The sequence below is a fragment of the Callithrix jacchus genome, chromosome 8 (assembly GCF_049354715.1).
Source record: "Callithrix jacchus isolate 240 chromosome 8, calJac240_pri, whole genome shotgun sequence".
Taxonomy (NCBI): domain Eukaryota; kingdom Metazoa; phylum Chordata; class Mammalia; order Primates; family Cebidae; genus Callithrix; species Callithrix jacchus.
In genome coordinates, this window is record NC_133509.1 from 26,842,312 (window position 1) to 26,860,917 (window position 18,606).

Genomic DNA, 18,606 nt, shown 5'->3' on the forward strand with positions numbered 1-18,606 from the left:
CAGTGCTAGCTTTTGGCAGGATTCCTTCAGAAGTGGTAGCATGTTCTTCCCTCTGGAGGCAGGTAATGTTTGGTGATCTCTTGTGATGTTAGCAGCTTTTGTGGTTTGATGCCTAATCCATTAATTCATTAAGGGTTTCAAAATGGAGATATCCTAATGCTATCATTTTTTCATCTATTAGCTGAAGTACTTACATAAAAACTTCATCTCTTGCTTCTGCTAATGGTCACCATTCTTTTTCAGTATCATAATAAGCTTGTTAAACAAATTTGATGTGTTTTATGGTGCCAGATATGGTGGAAGATGTCATTAAAAATGACTATTAAATCTTCCCATAAAACATTGTTTGTTACTATTCTGCATGGATTTTTTTATTTGATCCTGTAGAGCCCTGTTCTTGTCTCATTTTCTCTTGCATTACTGGCTGTTAGTGATATGATATGCAAAAGCATTTGCCTCCGTGTTAAAATATAAACGTGGCAGATATTGTTTCCTCTATTCACAGTTGGAACTTTCTGCTCTACAGTCCATGATGGCTGTGCAAGAAGAAGAGCTGCAGGTGCGGGAAGAAGAGCTGCAGGTGCGGGAAGGGGAGCTGCAGGTGTGGGAAGGAGAGCTGCATGTGTAGGCTGCTGATATGGAGCCTCTGACCAGGAAAGTACAAATTAAAGAAAACCTCATAAAAGTCCTTCCAGACTTTTTACAGACCATTGGAAATGTTCACATCTCAGATTACCTGTAGGGCATCTTCAGACAGTATTTGCACACATTGAATCCCTTGCCCAGTGCTTACCAATATCTCACCTGAAAGTATAGGCAGACTGTTTCAAGAACATTTGTTCCTGTGCTCATCAACTGAAGAATACTTTTATTACTATTTTCATGTTTACACTTACTTTTTGACTTCTAGGACCTGCAAATACAACTGATTATCCTGAAGACATACCACCTGTGGAATGCCTGACCCAGGAAATATTACTTCTTTGGGAAAAAGTTTCTTCAGTAGAATCCCAGGGTCAAGAAATTTGAGGAAACCAAAGACAACAGGTAAGTCTTTGGAATACAGACACTTTATCCCCTTCCCTGTCTCCCTCCCCCACTCTCTCCCCCATCCCCCACTCCCTCTCTCTCGCTCTTGCTCTCCCCCTCCCACCCCCTCTCCCCCCATTTCTCTCTCCTCTCCTCTCCCCTCCCCTCTCTTCCCTTCTCCTCTCCCCTCTCCCCTTCTCGTCTTCCTCTTTCTAAATATATATATATGGACATATTTAGACATGTCCATATCTAAGCTTGTCACCCAAGCTTGAGTGCAGTGGTACCACCATGGCTCGCTGCAGCCTCAAACTCTGGGGCTCAAGGCATCTTCCTGCCTCAGCCTCCTGAGTAGTTGGAGCTACAGGTGCATACCACCACACGTGGCACAAACCTTGTTTTTCTACTGTGGATTAAACCATGGTAGTGGTTTTTCATAAATGGTGTTTCATGGAGAAACTGTGCTCTGAAGTTTCCTACTTTGGTCGATAGCAGCTCTAGATGCCTCTTTCTGATGTGTGGTTCTGTAAAGAGCCGCAGTTCTTCTGGACACATAACAGTAGTTACCCCTCACACTCATACATAAGTCGTCTCTCTCTCAACTGAATCTTTCTCCTCTGTCTGCATTTAACCATGTTCACATCTCTCCCAGTTTAAAAAAAGAGAAACCCCTGCCTTTGCCCCAGCTTTCTTGGTAGCTACACCCCGTTTAACCTTTCTTTTCCAACAGACTTACTTGCCTGTATTCCCTGTCTCCATTAGCATCTCTCTCACTGACTTCTGGCTTTCAACTCTACCTAAAACAGCTCTCTGTTGGTTATACATGATCACAGCTCATTATCTTTATGATGGTAGTAGACTCATAATAGCACACGTCTATGACTAATGAATGTCTTTTTCCTCCACTAGTTAGTAGGCTTTCCCTTAGAACCTGGAATGGAGTCTTTCCCATAGAAGGTGCTTAATATTGATTCAATGAATGAAGAATACTGGTAACTCCTATTATATATGTTTCCCTCTTGCCTGTCCCATTTCCCTCTTACTCCTTTCTCTTAGCTGCTTTCCTGTGCTTCTAGCTTCTCTCTCCTTTTTCTTCTTTTTGCTCCCATGTTTGAATTCCACCTTACAGGGTTTTAAAGATTAAAAAATAATATGACATTGATTTGAAAACTATACAATACTATGAAAAGCTTGAGTGCTAAGATAGCAGACTTTTTAAGTGAGTACATGCGAATGCATTTTCTTGCTGCTTGGGAAAACTATAAAATACCATCAAAAGCTTAAGCACTAAGATAGGCTTTTTAAGTCATAGTACATCCTAATGCATTTTCCTGTTTCTCAGGATTAACTGTGGCTTCATGTCTCACTGTGAATTTGTGTATTGCTTCTTCTCTCTTCTTTTCTCAGTTGCTGTTGTTGCTAGAAGGACTAGTAGATGAACAGAATCAGCTCAGTGAGGACTTAGATGCAAAGAGACAGCTCTCTAGCAGTTTGGTGAAGTTCCATGCCCATCCAGAGAGGTAAGAGAATGGCTATTTTTTCCTTTTATTCCTTGTTGAAATTTTTATTTTTTTACTGTTGTATTCTTTTTATGCCTTTTCTTCTTCATTAAGTGTAGATGCTTATGATACTGAAAAGGGGATAAAAAACAGAGACAATGACTGGGCCACCCACGTTGTCATTTGTTTAATAAATTGCTCTGAGCCTTGGTTTCAAAATCTTAAGTCAGGAATAGTGCCTGTTTCACACAGCGATTGCAGAGATTAAATGAGAAGACAGCTTTGCTGTCTAAAACCATGCCTTGCATATAGTCAGCACTCAATATAGGTTCCCTTTCTTTTGTGATCCATGTCCTGTTAAAGGCTGTTCTATTATAAAAGTAAGGCTACATCCTGTCTCTACTGAAAATACAAAAATTCACAGGGCATGGTAGTGTGCGCCTGTAGTCCCAGCTACTCAGAAGGGTGAGGCAGGAGAATCACTTGAACCCAGGAGGCAGAGGTTGGAGTGAGACAAGATTGCGCCACTGCGCTCCAGCCAGGTGACAGAGACACTCCATCTCAAAAAAAAAAAAAAAAAAGTCTGGCTGTAAAGGGCACTGATATTATTTGATATCATTGAAGAAAATATATTAGTTGGGATGGCTAATATCACCCCAAGAGCACCTAGAGCCATCATGACGAACATATTTTCTTCTGCCTCTTGATTATTGGTCATATATATGATACCTCTCTGGGTCATTTAATATTCTCCTTTTCCTCATTTCACCTTCTACTCGTTATCATTTTTTTATTTTTTACTATTCACTTTTTTTCTAATTTATTGTTGGGCTTTAAAAATGTTTTCTTTGGGCCAGGGGCAGTGGCTCACGCCTGTAATGCCAGCACTTTGGGAGGCCGAGGCAGGTGGATCACGAGGTCAAGAGATCGAGACCATCCTGGTCAACAAGGTGAAACCTCGTCTCTACTAAAAATACAAATATTAGCTGGGCATGGTGGCGCGTGCCTGTAGTCCCAGCAACTCGGGAGGCTGAGGCAGGAGAATTGCTTGAACCCAGAAGGCGGAGGTTGCAGTGAGTTGAGATCATGCCATTGCACTCCAGTCTGGGTAACAACAGCAAAATTCCATCTCAAAAAAAAAAAAAGGTTTTCTTTGTATCAGGAAAATGAAGGCAGAGCAAAGGTATGATAGGACCAGTTGATTTTGTGACTTTTTTTTTTTCTTCAGAAAAGCGATTTATTAGAGAGAGTTTCCAGACAAGTTTGGGGGTTTTTTGAGATGGAGCCTTGCTCTGTTGCCGAGACTGGAGTGCGATGGCACAATCTCGCCTCACTTCAACCTCTGCCTCCCAGGTGTTGAAGCAATTCTCCTGCCTCAGCCTCCCGAGCAGCTGGAACTATAGGCACACACCATCATGTTCAGCTAATATTTTGTATTTTTAGCAACAATGGGATCTCACCATGTTGGCCAGACTGGTCTCAAACTGCTGACCTCATGAACCACCCACCTGGGCCTCCCAAAGTGCTGGGATTACGGGTGGGAGCCAACGTTCACAGCCAACATTGGTCTTTTCTGGCCTTTGGACTCGAGCAGAAATACTACTACTTCTTGTGTCTTCAGCCTGCCAACTTTCAAACTAGAACCTACACCATCGTCCCTCCTGGTCCTCAGGCCTTCAGTCTCCAACAGCAGCTAGACCGTCAGCTCTCCTGGGTCTCCAGCATTCTGCCTGCAGATCTTGGGGCTTCTCAGCCTCCATCGTCACATAAGCCAATTTCTTCTAATAAGTCTCTTTCTCTGGCATCTATAAATCTCCTATTGGTCCTTTTTATCTGGAGAAGCCTAATACAGTGGGGCCATGGATCCCAGAGAGAAGGTAGGGGTGAAGCAGGGAGCCCCATCCTAGCAGCTGGGTCCTAGGGCCCTCCCAGTCTCTTCTCTGAAGAAGTCCCAAGTCCTACCTAGAATCTCAAATAAAAATGGCAACAGAGCCCGGAAATGCCTTCTAGATCCATAGAGGAAGGGGTGTGGCTGGGTGACTTTCCACACTTGTCTGAGCTCTTTCCCCAGCAAGAAGACCCAAAATCTATCACCCTGTGTCCCCTACCCCAGCCCCAGGGAAACCTGGCTTTGTGGCTGCGGCTGAAGTAGGCACCTACCCCCCACTCCCCATCACCACTGCAGCCCCCTAAGAAACACATCTTTGTTGGCTCAATTTGCTGGCAGGAAATTCAGAGGGGCACAAATGACCATTCTCTGCAAAGAAAACCTGGGCTAATTAGGAGCCGAGGTGGGGAGGGGAGTCAAGGTGGGACTCTGTGGCCCATGGCGAGCATGTCCAAGCCCCCCATTTCTCAGAGAAGGTCAGGCTGCTCAAATGGAGTGGATGAAACGACTGGCCTCCCCGGGCTGACAGCTGGTGAGGAAATTGTGGGTGCTGACTCGTAAACCCAATGGCTCAATATTTATCAGGCAAGCAAGCTTTCCCCAGGTCCATCTATCAACTGAAGAAACGTCCCAGCCAACACCAGAGGGATCCAGCATTGACGGGTACAACAGCCACTATCACTTTCCCTGTTCTGTGTCCCCGCTTTGGTGGGCTCAGTGGGACAGAACTGGACCCCCTAACACCAAGAGGGAAACATGTAATGGGGATGGGGACACTGCTCCCCTGCTGAACCACAGCAGCTAGTGTGATTATTATGAACTTCTCAGTTCATCATAAGGTCTGGCGCTGCTGTAGGCAGGTCCACAAGTCAACTGGAGCAGACTCCTTTATTCTCTGCTGCAAAGATCCTCAGACTTCAATGTGAATCAGAGTGACTCGGCGTACTTGTTAAAGTGCAGATTCTAGGGTGATACCAGGTCAGATTCTGAGGAGGTGGGGCCCAGGAACCTGGGCTTTGTTTCCTTTGGTCTGTTTTGAGATGAGGCCTCACTCTGTTTCCCAGGCTGGAGTCCAGTGACACTATCACAGCTCAGTGGAGCCTCGACCTCCCAGGCTCAAGTGGTCCTCCCACCTCAGCCTCCCAAGTAGCTGAGACTACAGATGCATGCCACCACACCTGGCTGTATTTTATGAAATCTTTTCTGTAGAAATGGATTTTGCTAGGTTGCCTAGGCTGACTGCAAGCTCAAGCAATCTTTCTGTTTTGATCTTACAAAGTGTTGGGAATACAGGTGTCAGCCAACGTGCCCAACCTAGAATCTGTAAACACCTCCCCAGGTGATTCTGATGCAGGTCGTCCAGGAGCATTCTTGGAAGCCCTTGCTGCCCTGGTCATCCTCCCCTGTTCCCAGTGGCTCCCTCCACACCTGATCTGGCCTTTGGCCTCCCTGGCCTCACCCCCCATGGCTCACATGTGCCCCTGAGGGATGGGAGAAGGGACTCAGGCTGTTGTATCGCTAGCCAAGGCTCACTCCTCAGTGTCTTTTCCTGCAGCCATGGGGAGGGAAGAAATGATGGCATTTGGGCCAGCCAGATGGGAGCACACACAGCACACCCAGATCAGCCAAACAGCTGTTCTTTGTACAGCCAGACAGTAGAAGAAAATAGAAGTCTGAGGGCTTACCTTCTGCCAGGCCCCTTCAAGGGGACTGGGTGGAGAGTTAACCATTCACTGAGCACTACAATGTGTCTGGCCACAGGTGGTGCTTCATTTATTTATTTATTTATATCATGTCTGATCCAACCCCCGTCCTACAAGGCTGCTTGCAGAGCTGGGCTGGATTGGAGCATCTGGAGGCAACGTCACAGCCCATACTTTAAGCCACAGTGCCCTGCTGCCAAAAGGAATTCCACCGACTGACCCTCACTGGCCTATTCTCCCCACCTGCTGCCTCAGGCCTCACCATCAAAACCTATCAGCTCTGGATCCTGAAGCCCACAAAGCAGCCTTGGCATCACTGGGGAGAAAACAACAAAAGCTTAATATAAGCGGCAACACTTACAGAACCTGTGAACTCTGACCAGACTCTCAGATGCCCTGGCCTGAAGGGTCAGGAGGTTCCTGGAAACCCTCACTGCAGGCCTTGGCCAACCCTCCCACCGCATGGCTTCCACCCTCCGTCCCAAGTCCTGGGTGTGTGAGGCTGGAGACCACAGCTGCCAAGTGCAGAAGAACGTCTGGGCCCAGCAGTCAGTCCGGCACCCCAGCCCCTCCACCACAGGGTTCATAGAAAATAAGATTTCAATGATATATGACAAGTAAGTATGGCCATAAAAGCCAAATTGGATTTCTTCCTGGCTGATGAGCTCAGGGCCCTATTCATTCTGAGATGCGATTAACAAATCTGTAGAACAATTCCCCCAACATCTCATCTTGGGTTCTTGCTGCAAGTTCAAGCTTGGGGTCAAGGGAGGTGGAGGAAGCAGGCAATCTGTGCCTGGGGCATCACAAGTGGCCCAGGGACTTCAGGTTGGAACCTTCCTGGACACGGGCCTGCTGTGTGGCCTAGCACATGTCCCGTCACATCTCTGGATAGGTAGTTTCTTCATCTGGTAGATGGGGAGCGGGAAGAGACGCTGTCTAAACCCTCTGCCTCTGATTCTCAGTCACCACCCAGTTGGGGGAGGCAGAGCAAAGGGAGCTGGATGCTGGGAGAGGCTCCCCTTCACCTCTCTACAGAATCACTGGTGGGGGCAGCATGCAGGGGTCCTGATGTCTTTAGAGGGGACACGCACAGGGGCCAGGCCATGTGGCAAAAACAGATGAATAACCATGTGCTAGGTGCCATCAGCTTTGCTGGAACACAGCAGGTTGTCACTGGCCAGTTCCTAGCTCTGGGGAAGGCTTCGGAGACTGTGATCCCTTCTGCAGCCTCAGCACGCCCAGACCACAATCTGTGGGTCCAGGGATGTTGCAAAACTCTTCCTTGCTTCGAACCACCCAAAGAGAAGCTGGAGAATACATGGGAGGCTAAATGTGCTCAAACCTGCTAGGGGGCCACCATGAGGGACTCCAGATGGAGCTCTGGGAGAGAGCTGTACCCTCAGCCTCACTGCAGAGGACTGGGGATGGAGAGGGGACCCTCAAGCACTGCCCCAACCCAAATGCTGCTTTTCTCACAAAATGCTTGGGAGGCTCAGGGTTGCAGGAACTAAGAACCGTGGCTCCCAGCCACAGAGACCAGGAAAGACCCAGCGAAGCCACCTGGGCTCAAAAATCACAGACCCCTTCCCTCGCACCCCCACCCTGCTCACTGCTGTTTATTGATCATCTCTGAGTGCCAGGCCCAGGCTAATCGCATATCCTCCCCTGTTCCCAGTGGGACCCTGCTCATTGGTGGAGTGCTATCCAACGTCTCATGGGCATGCCCCTCCCCACGCACCAGTTCTTCTTTGATAATAGGGCTCTGTCTCCTATTTGAATTTGGGCAAGTCTTTCCTTCTCCTGGGCCTCAGTTTGACCCTGACCCTGGGCGGTCCGCAGTGCAGAGGATGCCCACCCGGCTGACATGGGTACCACGTCTTTTTGGCAGCATCTTGGCAGTGTTTCCTTGGCACTCCTGGGATTTTCTTTGCAAGGTTAAGATTCTAGAGTCCAGCAGAGCTGAGTGTGATCCCACCAGCAACACTTACTAGCGATGTGCGTTGTGCAAGCAAATGAGCCTTGCTTTGCCTCACCTGATAAATGGGGTGGTTTTCAGGGTCCAGCAAGATATGCGATTAGCCCGGGCCTCGCACTCAGAGATGATCAATAAACAGCAGTGAGCCTATGACAAAGGGCCTTTTTCCTGCCCCTATGGGAAGGAGGACCTCATTCGTAGGTAAAGAATCCACCCTCTCAGTGGCTCACTTGTCCAAGCCCGATCCCAGTGCCAGCCTCAATGTGCCTGTCGACAAAATGGGAAGATGGAGGGCCCCATAGCAGCATCCAGGCTGCTGAGTTCCCAAAGTAGACACAGCTGAGCATTTCTGGGTGCAGGGGCAGAAAGAGTTTCAGTGCCAAGAGCTGGGGGCAGGACAGGGTTCACTGCCCAGCCGGGTCACCCTCGCTGGCATTTTTGCCTCTCTAGGAAAAGCCATCTTGTAAAGCAGAGACGACTGCTGACTTCCCACTCTGGTGGTGGAGAATCTGAAATGAGAAAATGGATTCTCAAAAATCTCTGTTACTAAGTAAGCCTGAGAGAGTTCAATGGAGGCAGAAACAGATGCCTGCACTGAGGGACTGGACCCCTCTTACCTGGCTTCCCTGGGTCCCAGAGCAGGGCCTGTGACCAACAAACACCCCCCGCCAGGAGTGTCAATTAGCTGGAATCTGTTTCACTCTTAGGAAGAAGTGGGAAATGCACTTATTCATTCATTCAACAGTTTTCTGCAAGTCCACTGGGTGCCAGGCACTGTGCTAGGTACCCAGGCTACAACTGTGAACAGAACATTCCTGTCCTGAAAGAGGTCACCGTCTGGCTGGGGAGACAGATATTAAAGAAAGAAACAGGCAAACAAACACGCAGCTGCAAATATCCCTAAATGCCCTGAAAGGAAAACTCATGAGCCGAGGGCATGCAGGAAATAAAAAGGAGCTGGTGGAGGAGCAGGCAGGGCAGGCCTCCCTCTGGAGGTGACATTTACCAAGGGTCCTGAGGACTGAGCCAGAGGTAGTCTGGTGAGGAGGAAAGGAATTCCAGGCAAAGGGAACAGTGTGTGGGAGCTCTGAGCCTGGAGACCGGAAGGAACACTGGCATGTGTGCAAGGACAATGCCTGCGTGGCCCAGAAGCCAGCAAGGGGAGGAGTCCGTGGAAGCACAGTTAGGCAGGGTTATCCTAAGGATCTTGATTTTTGAAAATGGCCACAAAGGAGGCTCCTGGGGACTTAAACTAAAATACACACCCCTGTTTTTCAAAGTGATTCCCAGGATTGGGCTTATAGTCAATCCCATTTCACTCACCTTCTACCTGTTTCAATCTGAAGGCACTGGGCAATCTAGAATCAGAAATGGATTTCATTACACTCTGCACATTGCACTATGAAAGAAAAGGAATGCTGAGGCTGGGCACAGTGGCTCATGCCTACAATCCCAGCACTTTGGGAGGCTGAGACGGGCAGATTGCTTGACTTTGGAGTTCCAGACCACCCTGGGCAACATAGTAAAACCCCATCTCTACAAGAAACACAAAAATAAGCCAGGCATGATGGTGCATGCCTATTGGTCCCAGCTACTCAGGAGGCTGAGGTGGGAGGATAGCTTCGGCCCAGGAGCTTGAAGATGCAGTGGGCCAGAATCACACTACTGAGCTCCAGCTTGAGCAGCAGAGTGAGTTTTCTGTTTCCGTGAAAGAAAGAAAAAGAGAAAGAGAGAAGAGGAGGGAGAAGGGGAAAGGAAGGGAAGGAGGAAGGAAGACTTTTAACAGGAAGATTAGAATTACAGTTGGATGTGAGGTTAGAGTTGAATTTTAGGTTGGGTTTAGAGTCGGGTTGGGGTTAGAGTTGGTTTGGTGTTTGGTTGGGCTTGGGATTCAATTTAGGGTTGGGGTTAGGACTGGGGTTAGCATGGGTTTGGGATTAGGGCTGGCTTTAGGATTGTGGTTGGTATTTGGGTTAGGTTTGGTTTGGGGGTTAGGGCTGGGATTATGGGCCTGCACTCCACTAAGTATACATACGTCACTGGCCCCAAACAGAATAGATTTGTTTAATGAATGAATTTCGACGTTTCATTGCAAACCAGCAAGACAAAGTGACCAGCCAGCCTTAATTCCATGGATATTCTAGTTTTCTTCTTTGGATTAGCCTAAGAACAGGCTAGAAAAATTCACCTGTGCACTAATTTCATATTGTTCTTTCTAAAGTGGAACTGAAAAGCATACCACAGTAGGAAGCAAGAGAGACATAGTCTGTGTGTGCATTTCAAGCAGGTGACCAAGAAAGGAGAATTGGGGCCCGGGAAATGAGAGTCACAGGGTGGGGTGGAGGCAGGTCCCCAGCAGTTTTTATTACAAGGCTGCAGGAAGCAGGGAGCAAGACACTGTCAGGAGGTCAGAGGAATCAGGGCAGACTGGAAGGTGGAATTTGGATGAGGATTTCAGGAAGGGAAAAGGTGGGAAGGTGAGCAGTAGAGCTGAAGAGCTGGGTGGGCCACAGGTCATGGAAAGTCCTCTGAGCCATGCAGATGTAACTCGAGTAACTCTGGGGCCATGTGGTCTGGAACTCTGCAGAGTCTCATTAAAGCAGCTTGGGGCAGCACCTAATATTCTTTATAGGGACTGTCAATATTTTTTATGTCACACTAAGGAGAGTCCAATTTATACCCCTCGGCAGGACCTCTCAGCTCCCCACACCTCTCCCTCCAGGACCCTCGTACTGTGTGCCACCCCCACCCTTCTTTCTGCTCACTCGGTTCTTCTTCAGACCATCCAGCTTAGCCTCAGTCACTCCAGTTCTTTTTCTTTCTGTTTTCCCAGAGTCCCTTTGAGAGAGAACAGCACAGCTCACCCAGCAAGTACACATCTCAGCCTCTCCCAACCTGCTGCAGTCCCGTCCCCTCAGTCATCCTCCAGAAGATCCTGACCAGACTGGAAAAAAGGGGGTGCATGGTGGAGAGCCCAACCGGCAAGGTGAGGACTCAGTCTCATGAGACGCAGGTGAGCAGGGAACACTTCTGTATCTTGTTCCTGTCCTAGTACAAAGATCCCACTGTCTCCATGGACAATGGGGAACCATGGGGGTTTTGAGCCGGAGTGGAGCAGGCAGATTCATGAGTGCCTGGAGAGCAGAGATCTGGATGTTTGTGGGCAACCCCTCCCCCACCAGCACCAACAAGATTCTGCTTAAATACGTGATAAGTAGTCCGGGCGTGCTGGCTCACGCCAGTAATCCCAGCACTTTGGGAGGTTGCGGCAGGCGGATCACCAAAGGGCCGGAGTTGGAGATCAGCCTGACCAACATGGAGAAACCCTGTCTCTACTAAAAACACAAAATTAGCTGGGTGTGGTGGCACATGCCTGTAATCCCAGCTACTCGGGAGGCTGAGGCAGGAAAATTGCTTGAACCCAGGAGGTGGAGGTTGCTGTGAGTTGAGATCACACAATTGCACTCCAGCCTGGGCAACAAGAGCGAAGCTCTGTGTAAAACAAAACAAAATAGAATGTGGTGAGTAAAGAGGTCAGTGGTGAATGAATTCCGTTTTTTTTTTTTTTTTTTTTTGAGACAGAGTCCCACTCAGTCGCCCAGGCTGGAGTGCAATGGTGTGATCTCAGCTCACTGCAATCTCTGACTCCTGGGTTTAAGCAATTATCTTGCCTCAGCCTCCCGAGTAGCTGAAATTATAGGTGACCACTGCAACGCCCAGCAAATTTTTTTGAAATTTTAGTAGAGACAGGGTTTCTCCATGTTGGCCAGGCTGGTCTCAAACTCCTGACCTCAGGTGATTCACCCACCTCCGCCTCCCAAAGTGCTGGAATTCCAGGCATGAGCCACCATGTCTGGTTTTTTTGTTTGTTTGCTTTTTGAGACAGGGCCTCACTGTTGTCCAGGCTGGAGTGCAATGGCGTGAACTCAGCTCACTCGCTGCAGCCTTGACCTCCCTGTGGCTCAAGCAATCCTCCCACCTCAGCCTCCTGAGTAGCTAGGACTATAGGTGCATGCCACCACACCCAGCTAATTTTTTTTTTATTTTTGAAGAGATGGGGTCTCACTATGTTGCCCAGGCTGGTCTTGAACTCCTGAACTCAAGCAGTCTGCCCGCCTTGGCCTCCCAAAGTGCTGGGATTTACAGATGTGAGCCACTGCACGCAGCCGGGAGTGAGTTCTTGAACTCAATGTACAGTCTGGATTTTCGTGCAGGGCTCAAAGACTGCAGAACACTTGCACCCTCCCCATCACCTCTCTCAGCCCTTGTTCCTCATTCTTTGTGTCAGCCAGAGGTCTTGCAACAGTGACCTTCAAGCTAGTAAGGGATGAGGGACCCAGGCTCCCCAACCCCCCACAGTGGAGTCTCTGGACTGGCTCCATCAATCTGCTGGGAATGACCCCTGGTCCCCTAGGCAAGACCCATGATGCACGGGAAACCTCCTAGCATTGGCTCTGGCTGTCATTCTGGTTTCCAGCAACATATAAAAATAGCTTCAAGGACGTGCAGGGCCTGGAGAGGGAGACCTGGCCCCTGGCTTCCAGGGGAGCTAGCTACACCCAACTCCCATCTCTCCTTCTTCAAGGCCCCCCTGCTGCCCTCTTACTCTGGCTTTGAACCCTGCTCTGTATTTACCTGTGGACTATGGGCCTAAACCCACAGAGCTCCTCCATCAGCAGTTCCATCATCAAGACAAGCAGTCGTAGAAGTCATGATGGGGAAGTGGCTTAAATTCCTTCCACTGCCAACCATGAGCTTGATGAGATCCACAGGGCCCCTGTGCATGATGGAAGCACAGAAGCTGCAGTCCAGGGCTGAGCCTGGAGGCTGCGGATAACCAGGGAGCCAGTGGCGAGGGACGGGGCTGACCAGCTGTAGGGGCCTTGCAAGGCTCTGCCAGGTGCTTCCAGACCCCCAAAAACAACAGTGAGGCCAGTGTGTGCTCCAAACCACCCTCCAGCACCATACAGAGCAGGCCCAGGGACTGGGAGAGACCTCAATAGCAGGAGCAGCCCCAGCCAGGGTGGAAGGGGAGGAGAGGGGAGGAGAAACCCAGTGACCTCAGGCACCTGGTGAGTGCAGACTGTGCCAGGTGCTGTGGGCCCATCCTCTCTGTGAAGGAGTGTCATGATTCATACCCAAGATACAAATGAGCAGAGGGAGGCTCCGAGATGGGTGACTGACCACACGGCACGTGGGGCACAGAGCTCACAGGGCAGAGGCAGGATTTCAACCCCAGGGACTCAGGAGCCTGTGCAGGAAAGGCAGGGGCCCCTGGGTAAACACTCAAGGCAGAGGCCTCTTTTCTAACATGCTTCCCAAAGGCCCCAAAATAGATCTGCTTACTAACGAGGTCTCCTCCCCTCCACTCCGCAAATACCCAGGTTCCCAGGCCCAGCCCAGGGCGGGGCTGCAGGAGTCAGTGCCTGGCAGGACCTATTTCTGGCTGCCACCTGGCCCGGCCACAAGCAGCCTTCTGTGGTGGCCTCAGCCACAGCCCACAGTGGAGGCACAGGCTTGGCCCAGCCTCCAAAGGCCGCATTGTCTGGCTGCCTGGGCTACTGAGCCTGGCTCCTGGACATCCGAGTTGGGGCAGAGGCTGACCTAGGGCAGAGGTGGAGGTCTCTGCGGACTGAGGGCCTCTGTGATGGCCGCAGCCAGCTCTGAGGACGTTCCAGTGTCTGCTGCACCCTTGCAAGAGGAAAACAGTTTTCACCTTGGGATGGGCCTCGGCTGGCCTCAGAGGTGAGCACATCCTCCCCAGCTCACACACAGGCACACACACGTGCACACACATACATACACATGCACACGCACACATACACATGTGTGGCACACATGCACATGCACACACACACAAATGCCCTCACACGTGTACACACACATGCACATGTGCACACATGCACATGCACATAAACGCACACACACATGCACATGCACTCACACACACAGGTGTCAACTGCTGGGTGCAGCCATCAAGTCCACAGAGACATGCAAAGGTGAGAGCCAGGCCTCAGCACCTGGTAGGCTGGGATTCTCGTCCCAGCTTTTCTGTGATATCCTCCGATACACAGGGCGTCATCTAATTTCCCAGATATTCTCATCAGGGTCATTTGTTCCAAGTCAGAATCCAGGTAAGATCTCCGTATTGCATGTGGTTGTTATGTCCTATTGGGTTTTTTGTTTGTTTGTTTGTTTTGTTTTTTTGAGACTGAGGCTTGCTCTGTTGCCCAGGCTGGAGTGCAATGGCACCCTCTTGGCTCACCACAACCTCTGCCTCCCTGGTTCAAGTGATTCTCCTGCCTCAGCCTCCTGAGTAGCTGGGATTACAGGTGCACAACACCACACCCGGCTAATTTTTGTATTTTTAATAGAGACAGAATTTCACCATGTTGGTCAGGCTGGTCTTGAACCCCTAACCTCATGATCCGCCTGCCTCAGCCTCCCAAAGTGCTGGGATTACAGGCATGAGCCACCATACCTGGCTCCTCTTGCTTTTTAAAAAGTTTTCATTTCATGCCATCGACCATATTGAAGAAACAGGGTCAGTATCCCACAAATGTCCACAGCCTGGATTGGTCTGTTTGCTTCCTCACTGTCTTTCTTTTTTTTTTTTGAGACAAAGTCTCACTCCATCGCCCAGGCTACAGTGCAGTAATGCAATTTTGGCTCACTGCAACCTCCACCTTCTGGGTTCAAGTGATTCTTTTGCCTCAGCTCCCTGGGTAGCTGAGACTATAGGTGCCCACCACATTTTTGTGGTGTTAGTTTTTAGTAGGTGTTTTTAGTAGAGATAGAGTTTCGCCATGTTGGCCAGGCTTGTCTTGAACTCTTGACCTCAAGTGATCCACCTGCCTCAGCCTCCCAAAGTGCTGGGATTACAGGCATAAGTCATCATGCCCGGCCCCTCACAATGTCATTTAACTTGTTTCTCTCTCCCTGTATTTCCTGTGACTTAGGGATGAGCTCCCTCTCTTTTTGAATAACTGCTTATTCACATGCCATAACGTTCACCTTTTTTCTTTTTGAGATGAGGTCGCACTCTATCACCCAGGCTGGAGTGCGGTGGTGCTATCAGGCTCCCTGCAGCCTCAACCTCCCAGGCTCAGGTGATCCTCCCACCTCTGCCTCCTGAGTAGCTGGGACCACAGGCATATTCCTTTACACCTGGCAATTTTTATGTTTCTGTAGAGACAGGGTTTCACCATGCATCATGCTGTCCAGGGTGGTCTTGAACTCCTGTGCTCAAGCAATCTGCCTGCCTCCAATTCACCCTTTTAAAGTGAACAACGCAGTGGTTTTCAGTCTGTTCAGAAAGCTATCCAACCATTCCCACTGTCAAATTTCAGAATGTTTTTCTCCCCCAAAAGAAACTCGTTACCCATAAGCAGTCACTCCCCATGCTGCCCTCCTGCCAGACCCTGGCAGCAATTCCTCTCTCTCTCTCTCTCTCTCTCTGTCTCTCTCTCAATCTCTCTGTGTCTCTGGATTTGCCTGTTCTAAACATCTTATGTCAATGAAATCTCAGGAAATATGGCCTTTGTATCTAACTGCTGTAACTTAGCACCATGTTTTCAAGGTTCACCCATGACCAAGTATCAGTACTTCATTCTTTTTTATTGCCAAATAATATTCCATTGTAGGATAGGCCACATTTGATTTATCCATCCATCAGTTGATGGATATTTGAATTGTTTCCATCTTTTGGTGATTATGAATAATGCTGTTATAAGTATTTAAATGCTTGGGCAGGCAAGGTGACTCATGTCTGTAATCCCAGCACTTTGGGAGGCAAAGGCAGGTGGATCACTGAGGTCAAGAGTTTGAGAGCAGCCTGGCCAATAAAGTGAAACCTCAACTCTACTAAAAGTACAAAAATTAGCCAGGCGTGGTGGCACATGCCTGCAATTCCAGCTACTTGGGAGGCTGAGACAGGAGAATCACTTGAACCCAGGAGGCAGAGGTTGCAGTGAGCCGAGATTGCATCATTGGACTCCAGCCTGGGTGACAAGAGCAAACCTTTGCCTAAAAATAAAAATAAAATGCTTGTAATGTGCTTGTTTGTGTGTCTGTGTTTTCAGTTCTCTTGGGTATATACCTAGTGGAATTGCTAGTTCATAGTAACTCCATATTTACCTTTCTGGGGAACTGCCAAGCTGTTTTTCAAAGCAAATGCACCATTTGACAATGCTACGAGCAATGTATGAGGGGGTCCCCTCTCTTTACATCCTCACCAGCACTTGTTTCTGTCCATCATCCTATAAAGGTGAAGTGGCATCTCATTGTGGTTTTGAGCTGCACTTTCCTAGTGACTAATGGTGTTGACATGCATGTGCTTGTTGAAATTTGCATGTCTTCTTTGGAGGAATGTATATTCAAATCCTTCACCCATTTTCAAATTGGATTGTCTTCTATTAGTGACTTGTAAGAGTTCCTCATGTGTTCTAGATATAAATCCCTTGTCAGATATGTGATTTGCAAAATTTTCTCCCTATTCCATGAGTTATCTTTTCATTTCCTGGTGTCTTTTGAAACACAGACATTTTTAATTTTGATGAAGTTCGCTTTGCTGTTTATGTTTTGTCCGTGTGCTTTTTGTGTCATATGCCTAATCCAAGGTCACAAAGATTTACTCATCTGTAGATATTTGAGACAGGGTCTCACTCTGTCACCCATGCTGGAGTGCAGTACTGTTATCTGGACACACTACAACCTCTGCCTCCCAAGTTCAGGTGATTCTCCCACCTCAGCCTGGGATTACAGGCACCTGCCACCATGTCCTGCTAATTTTTATATTTTTAGTAGAGTCAGGGTTTTGCCATGTGGGCCAGGATGGTCTCAAACTCCTGACCTCAGGTGATGTGCCCTCCTTGGCCTCCCAAAGTGCTGAGATGACAAGCATGAGCCACCATGCCTGGCCTTTACTCCTACATTTGTATCCAAGAGTTTTATAGTTTTAGCTCTTACATTTAAGTCTATGACCCATTTTGAGTTAAGTTCTGTATATGGTGTGAGGTCAGGATCCAATTTCCTTCTTTTGATTTGGATATACAATTGTCCACACCATTTGTTGAAAAAAATCTGTTCTTTCCCCTCATTGAATGGTCTTGGCACCTTTGTCAATAATCAGTTGAACATAAATGTACAGGTCTATTTCTGGACTCCCACTTCTATTCCATTGATCTCTAGGCTATTCTTATGCCAGTGCCACATAGTCTCATTACTATATCTGTGTAGTATGTTTTGAAATGAGAAAGCGTGAGTTCTCCAATTTTGTTCTTTTTCAAGATTGCCTGGCTATTCTGGGTCTCTTGCATTTCCATGTAAATTTTAGGACCAGCTTGTCAATTTCTGCAAAAAGCCAGCTGGAATTTTGATAGGGAATGAATTGAATACATAAATCAGTTTGTTTGGTAGTGCTATTTTAACAATATTAAGTCTTCAAATCCATGAACACAGGGTGTCTTTCTGTTTACTTAAGTCTTCTTTTTTTTTTTTTTTGAGATGGAGTCTCCCTCTCTTGCCAGGCTGGAGTGCAGTGGTGTGATCTCAGCTCACTGCAACCTCTGCCTCCTGTGTTCAAGCAATTCTCCTGCCTCAGCCTCCTGAGTGGCTGGGATTACAGGTGCACACCACTACACTGTTAATTTTTTTATTTTTAGTAGAGATGGAGTTTCACCACATTGGCCAGTATGGTCTCAATCTCCTGACCTCATGATCCACCCACCTCAGCCTCCCAAAATGCTGGGATTAAAAAGTGCCCAGCCTAATTAGGTCTTCTTTTAATTTCTTTTTTTTTTGAGACAGAGTCTCACCCTGTTCCCCAAGATGGAGTCCAGGGACATGATCACAGCCCACTGCAGCCTCAACCTCCCAGGCTCAAGTGATCCTCTCACCTCTGCCTCCAAGTAGCTGGAATCACAGTCACATGCCAGCATGCCTAGCTAATTTTTTTTATTTTGTATAGACAAGCTCTCCCTATGTTTCTCAGGCTTGTCTTGAACTCCTGGGCTTAAGCAATCCTCCCGGCTCTGCCTCCCAAAGTCCTATGATTACAGTCATGAGCCACCATGCCTGGCTTCTTTACATTTCTCTCAACTATGTTGCATACAAATCTACACGTTAAATTTATTCCTGAGTACTTTTTTATGCTAATGTAAATAGAGTTGTTTTCTTAATTTCATTTTTGGAGTGTTCATTGCTAGTGTATAGAAATACAGTCTGTTTTTGTATATTGATCTAGTATCCTGTAACATTGCAAAATACATTTATTAGTTCTAATTTGTATATGTGTGAATGCGTGTGTGTGTATTCCTTATGATTTTCTATATACATGATGTGATCTGTGAATAGAGGTCATTTTAATTCTTTCTTCCTAATCTCGATGACTTCTATTTCTTTTTCTAGCCAAATTGTCCTAGCTAGAAACTTTGATACATTGTTGGATAGAAGTGAAAAGAGTGGGCATTCCTGTTTTGTTCCTGATCTTAGGGGGAAAGTTTTCAGTCA

The 18,606-nt window shown here is 48.0% G+C and overlaps 1 protein-coding gene across 6 annotated transcripts in view; it reads left to right on the forward strand.

Annotated features, from left to right (window-relative positions):
• Window positions 1-17,738, forward strand: part of LOC103787623 (myomegalin-like) — a 30,846-nt gene extending 13,108 nt beyond the window's left edge. For 2 of the 6 annotated variants that reach the window (XR_013521673.1, XM_078335966.1), the window contains exons 5-8: window positions 506-580; window positions 911-1,047; window positions 2,437-2,549; window positions 3,386-17,738. Coding sequence is in view for 3 of the 6 variants with exons in the window: in XM_078335966.1 (XP_078192092.1) it covers window positions 506-580; window positions 911-964 (129 nt within the window). In the remaining 3 variants the exon portion in view is untranslated. The other 4 variants (XR_013521675.1, XR_013521674.1, XM_078335967.1 and 1 more) reach the window with 4 other exon arrangements.
• Window positions 17,739-18,606: the final 868 nt, after the last annotated feature.